The sequence below is a fragment of the Cucurbita maxima genome, unplaced genomic scaffold (genome assembly GCF_002738345.1).
Source record: "Cucurbita maxima cultivar Rimu unplaced genomic scaffold, Cmax_1.0 Cma_Scf00029, whole genome shotgun sequence".
Taxonomy (NCBI): Eukaryota; Viridiplantae; Streptophyta; class Magnoliopsida; order Cucurbitales; family Cucurbitaceae; genus Cucurbita; species Cucurbita maxima.
The window spans coordinates 1,523,648-1,529,691 of NW_019272045.1; the positions used below are offsets into that span (position 1 = coordinate 1,523,648).

Here is a 6,044-nt window from a genome sequence, read left to right on the forward strand (position 1 = left end):
AAAATTTCTAAGCAAATGAATTGAAAAAAAAAAAAAAAAAAAAAAAAATTGAACGAAGTGTTGTTACTTGCATTTGCAGTTTATAAACAAAGATAATCTGATAGAGTGTTGTTACATGCTGATTGGGCAGGGTCTAAGAAAGATAGAAGATCAACTTCAAAATATTGTGTATTCGTGGGTGGTAACTTGGTTTCTTGGAAACTAAGAAACAAAAAGTGGTGTCACGTTTGAGCATTGAATTAGAATAAAAAGGGATGCCACAACTTATATGTAAATTATTATGGATACGTCAACTTCTTATTGAACTGGGATTTGATCTACAACACCGACTAAACACATCGAGGTCAGCTGTCATTTTATACATGAAAAGATACAACAAGGTTTGGAATCAAAAGATATGTGAAGAATGTTGAACGATTAGGGCATATCTTCACAAAAGCATTAAATGGAGCCAAAATAGATCATCTCTCTACCAAGTTGGGCATGATGAATATATATGCTCTAACTTGAGGGGGAGTGTTATAATTTTCATATTAGTAAATTTATAATTTTGTTAGTATATTAATTGTGCTTGTCCTTCCTACTTAAGTTAATCTTGTACACATGTATATATTTATCTCTTTAGTGAATGGAATAGAGTATTCTCATTCTCTCAACCATTATTGTTTACGCGTGATAAACAATAAGAAAAAATCCTTGAAAGCTACACCAGATTTTTTCCACTTTTAGTCTCCAACTTTCCTTTCCATCTAAAGCAACTCCTTGGTGAGAATTTTGAAACAAGAGGTAATGCTGGAAGGTGCAAGACCAAATTGAGTAGGCATTCACAAAAGGATTGAATGTATCAAATTGTAGAGTTTCAATGACAACTTGCTGAAGGAAATGTAAATAAGTGTAACATTGTTGACAAGGGAATATTCAAGGTATACTAACAATAGAGCTATATTAGATGATCTTAGAAAACATTTAAAACTATTCTAGAAATATCTGACATTTAGAGTTATCTTTTATTTAGCTCCATTGAGAATTTCTCTAGTCTTAATATACTCTTGAAGAAATCTATTGTTTTGGGCTTCTCCCTCGAAAAATTTAAAGAAATAGTTTGTGATAGCCCAAGCCCACCGCTAGCAGATATTGTCCTCTTTGGGCTTTCCCTTTCGGGCTTCCCTTCAAGGTTTTTAAAACACGTCTACTAGGGAAAGGTTTTCACACCTTTATAAATGGTGTTACATTCTCCTCCCCAACCGACGTGGGATCTCACATGGTTCTAAGTTGAGCTTGTGCGTAATGTATGGAAAGTGCAATAGATACTAGTTTTGAAGCGTCCATCCTTTTACTTTACATATACGTGATTGCTTTGGTAGCACGACTTATTTAATGGAACTAGTCATAAACCTATCTGTTTTTTTAATCAAAACAACAAACCAAAGATGTAAAAGAGACAAACAAGGCCCAATTAAGACATTCAGTAAAGATTTTATGTTTATGACAGTAAAAAACATAACACACGCTCACCATAACATTATAGTAATCTGTCATCAGCGCTATGAGACCAACAACAGATGCAGTCCCCTCCGGCAAGGAAAGATATGCCTGGAAAGCAAAGGCATAACAAAATCAAAAGCAGCTAATTAAGGACCAACGAAAATTGTATTGCATAGCTTATCAGTTACTAAGAAAACTTCACCATTTAAAGAGGGAAGGAAAATTATTGTGAAGAATGGCAATCCTAGTCCTAAGGAAAAGTAAAAGAACAAAATGTATTAAAACCCCAACTTTTTTATCCACCAGATTAGAATGAAGCCAATTGAGGAATAGCAAAAGGAAAGTCAACCTGGAAGTCCTTGTTACTTTTGAAATTCAAATTGATCAAAGGATAGGATAAAGAGATATTAGGCTTCCATTTCAATGAGATAGGACAGTAAATACGAGGGAAAACTGCTATGAAAGAGGGAGGCAGCAATGAACTTATCCTCCTGAAGAGAAAATGGTTCCTATCATCAGAAGAGAGGGAAACTAAAGCTTGAACCAACGAATTCAAGCAAATTTAAAGAGCTCCAACAAGGAAACAACAACTTTTGCGTTCCAATCATTGGAGTATAAACCATATTGATTAAAATAACCTTAAAACTCCTCTTGAGAAATAATCCTGCTAAATCACCAATCAACCCAAAGTCACAACTCGAGACAAACTAAGACGGAATTGTCAAACCCAAGCCCATAAAACGATTGAACACAAAAATAATCTTCATGAGCTTCAAATATCTATTCAATACCAAGAATAAATCTTGTCATTTTCGAAGCAGAAATGAGTAAGCCCTTACCCTCACATTTAGTTATCCTCAATTACGTTTTCCCCTCAGCCCCCTTGATGAAGATATCAACAAGAAGATAAGAAAGAGACACTTATCTAAGCCCCTGAAGCTTGTGATTTTGCCTGAAGGCTCTCCATTGAAGAAAACCCAAAAGTTAGGCACTTACCAATGCAAAGTTGACAAACAGTGCAATTCAATCATAATAACTGAGTAAATGAACCAACACTAGTCTATCAAAATTCTGTGAACCATTGAGGAAATTAGCATAGGAAACAACAATTATCAGTGAGAAGAAAGTCAATAGTCACGACGTGTACATATACAAAAAGGAAGAAGTCAACTTATACAAAAAAAAAAAAAAAAAAAAAAAAAAAAAAAAAAAAAAAAAAAAAAAAAAAAAAAAAAAAAAAAAAAAAAAAAAAAAAAAAAAAAAAAAAAAAAAAAAAAAAAAAAAAAAAAAAAAAAAAAAAAAAAAAAAAAAAAAAAAAAAAAAAAAAAAAAAAAAAAAAAAAAAAAAAAAAAAAAAAAGGAGCAACATTGCAACATTAAGCACTTAAAAAATATTAAAATATTGCTCATGTAGTCGGCGGAGGGGGATAAAGCACATCATAAAGGTAACCGTGAGAATTTGCTAGCATATAAGGACTTCACATACCCTGTTCATATTGTAAAGAGCCTCTACCATCTCAATTGATCTACCATACGTAGAAGAAGCCACCTGAAAACGTTAAAGAGGAAAATAATTAAAAATATATAAGAACATAAGATTTATGAGATATGGTGCACAACACTAGTTGAAGTGTTATAAAAAGACATACCCTTTTCCAGTCTTGTCCATATTTTCTGTACGCTTCATAAAAAATCTCAATTTCCCTCATGCTCCATTGAGGTCCCAACTTCTCACACAAGTTCTTCTTCTGTCAGAAGGTTATAAAGACAATATAACAATCAGGTCCACAGATATGAGATTTGTCAACCTTGAAATAGTTACAAATGATGAAGAACACTTTATTGAACAACTTTTAATGAAAAATTCACACACACCACCACCACCATCATCAAAAAGATACAATAAAATCCTGCCTTTTTAATGAGGTATTTTGTAGTATATCAACGTATTAACATCTACACTGTTTCTTATACCCCTTGAAATTACTGACAGATACTCTGGGGGTGTCCTGAAGCTAAAATCAAAACTGAAATAGACGGCCTACTCCATTCTTCCTTGTATTCAGTCTCCAAACTTAATCTTACTAAGAGAAACGGTTGAGGATTGTTGGGAGGGAGTCCCACATTGGCTAATTTAGAGAATGATCATGGGTTTATAAGTAAGAAATACATCTCCATTGGTATGAGGCCTTTTGGGAAGCTGAAAGCAAAGCCATGAGAGCTTATGCTCAAAGTGAACAATATCATACCATTGTAGAAAGTCGTTATTCCTAACATGGTATCAGAGTCATGCCCTTAACTTAGTTCATGTCAATAGAATCCTCAAAAGTTGAACAAAGAAGTTGTGAGCCTCGAAAGTGTAGTCAAAAGTGACTCAAGTGTCGAACAAATGGTGTACTTTGTTCGAGAGCTCCAGAGAAGGAGTCGAGCCTCGATTAAGGGGAGGCTGTTTGAGGGCTCCATAGGCCTCAGGGAAGGCTCTGTAGTGTACTTTGTTCGAGGGAAGGACTGTTGAGGATTGTTGGGAGGGAATCCCACATTGATAATTTAGAGAATGATCATGAGTTTATAAGTAAGAAATACATCTTCATTGGTATGAGGTTTTTTGGGAAGCCCAAAGCAAAGTCATGAGAGCTTATGCTCAAAGTAAACAATATCATACCATTGTAGAAAGTCGTTATTCCTAACATGGTACCAGAGTCATGCCCTTAACTTAGTCATATCAATAGAATCCTCAAAAGTTGAACAAAGAAGTTGTGAGCCTCGAAGGTGTAGTCAAAAGTGACTCAAGTATCGAACAAATGATGTACTTTGTTCGAAAGCTCCAGAGAAGGAGTCGAGCCTCGATTAAGGGGAGGTTGTTTGAGGGCTCCATAGGCCTCAGGGAAGGCTCTGTAGTGTACTTTGTTCGAGGGAAGGATTGTTGAGGATTGTTGGGAGGGAATCCCACATTGCTAATTTAGAGAATTATCGTGAGTTTATAAGTAAGAAATACATCTCCATTGGTATGAGGCCTTTTGGGAAGCCCAAAGCAAAGTCATGAGAGCTTATGCTCAAAGTGGACAATATCATACCATTATAGAAAGTCGTTATTCTTAACATGGTATTAGAGCCATGCCCTTAACATAGTCATGTCCATAGAATCCTCAAAAGTCGAACAAAGAAGTTGTGAGCCTCGAAGGTGTAGTCAAAAGTGACTCGAGTGTCAAACAAATGATGTACTTTGTTTGAGAACTCCAGAGAAGGAGTTGAGCCTCAATTAAGGGAAGGCTATTCGAAGGCTCCATAGGTCTCAAGGAAAGCTCTGTAGTATACTTTGTTCGAGGGGAGGATTGTTGACGATTATTGGGAGAGAGTCTCACATGGGCTAATTTAGGAAATGATCATGGGTTTATAAGTAAGAAATATATCTCCATTGGTACAAGGCCTTTTGGGAAAGCCCAAAGTAAAGCCAAGAGCTTATACTCAAAGTGGACAATATCATTTCATTGTGGAGAGCCATTATTCCTAACATAAACAATAGAAATTCACATTCACAACTAAAATATAGTCAGACAGCAAAAAAAGCTCAGGATAAATTCAGAACTCAGAAGAGACGGGACAGAATTACTCGTTTCTTGCTTCTTTGCGAGCTCGTATAACTTTTTTCAGCCGAGGGATTATTTGAATGAAGGATTCTTTTGTTTCGACTCGTGGATTTCTTTGGAGGCGCCATTGAATTTTATCTGTAATCCGCTAAAGCAATTGGTGAGAACAAGATACGCAATGCAGCTTTCAAGATGAAGTTCAAACGCAAGAAAATCAAGACTGAACATGGCGGAAATACCTGGCTTGTCCGTCGATTAACTCTTTAAGCGCCAATCTCTAAATGCCTGTCGGTGGAGCATTGGGGAAGTTTCTCCCGGAAGATGATGAAGATCCGGCGGCTTTTTCAAATGCGGATGAGAGGACCGCCGAATTTTGAATTATCTGGTGAAAAAGAGAATAAATAATTAAATTACAAATTTAGTTTCAAATTTTAGACTTTTATTTACTCTTGATATATTCGAATTAAATAATAATAATTAAGTATATATAAATAAAATTTTATATATTATATATAAATTTAAAAATTCACCGGAGATTAAATATATATAAATAAATTAATAAAGATTATGCAATAAACTTGTAATTTAACTTAATAAAAAAATTATTCGATAACCAATAAAAATATAAGAAATTATATGTTTAAAGTTAAAAAAATATTATAGAAAATTTTATAAAACGCTGATTTTTTTATATTTAATTCAAATTTTAGTCGACGTCATGTCTTTTTATATCACTATTAAGAGTGTATATAGATTGGATCAGGTTGACTCGAGACATTATTTAAACTTAGCTCAATTGTTCCGATGGTAAACTTAACCCAACTAAGTAATTAATTATTATTAAATAACGTACCCAATCATAAAAATATTGGGTCAGAGTTAGTTTGGATTATTGATTTAATTTTTTGTATTTAATAAAAAAAAATAATGTTGATATGTTTTTTTTATATTTATTTTCAATATGAAAAATTAA

At 33.9% G+C, this 6,044-nt stretch overlaps 1 protein-coding gene across 4 annotated transcripts in view; it reads right to left on the minus strand.

Annotated features, from left to right (window-relative positions):
• The window catches only part of LOC111465426 (protein ALWAYS EARLY 2), a 16,085-nt gene extending 10,631 nt beyond the window's left edge, over positions 1–5,454 (minus strand). For 2 of the 4 annotated variants that reach the window (XM_023109795.1, XM_023109793.1), the window contains exons 1-5: positions 5,311–5,454; positions 5,095–5,209; positions 3,134–3,232; positions 2,971–3,033; positions 1,516–1,593 (exon numbers count right to left, since the gene is read on the minus strand). In XM_023109795.1, the coding sequence (XP_022965563.1) occupies positions 1,516–1,593; positions 2,971–3,033; positions 3,134–3,232; positions 5,095–5,199 (345 nt within the window). In that variant the 5' untranslated portion in view covers positions 5,200–5,209; positions 5,311–5,454. Of the gene's footprint in view, positions 1–1,515; positions 1,594–2,324; positions 2,438–2,970; positions 3,034–3,133; positions 3,233–5,094; positions 5,220–5,310 lie in introns of those variants that run through there. The other 2 variants (XM_023109794.1, XM_023109796.1) reach the window with 2 other exon arrangements.
• Positions 5,455–6,044: the final 590 nt, after the last annotated feature.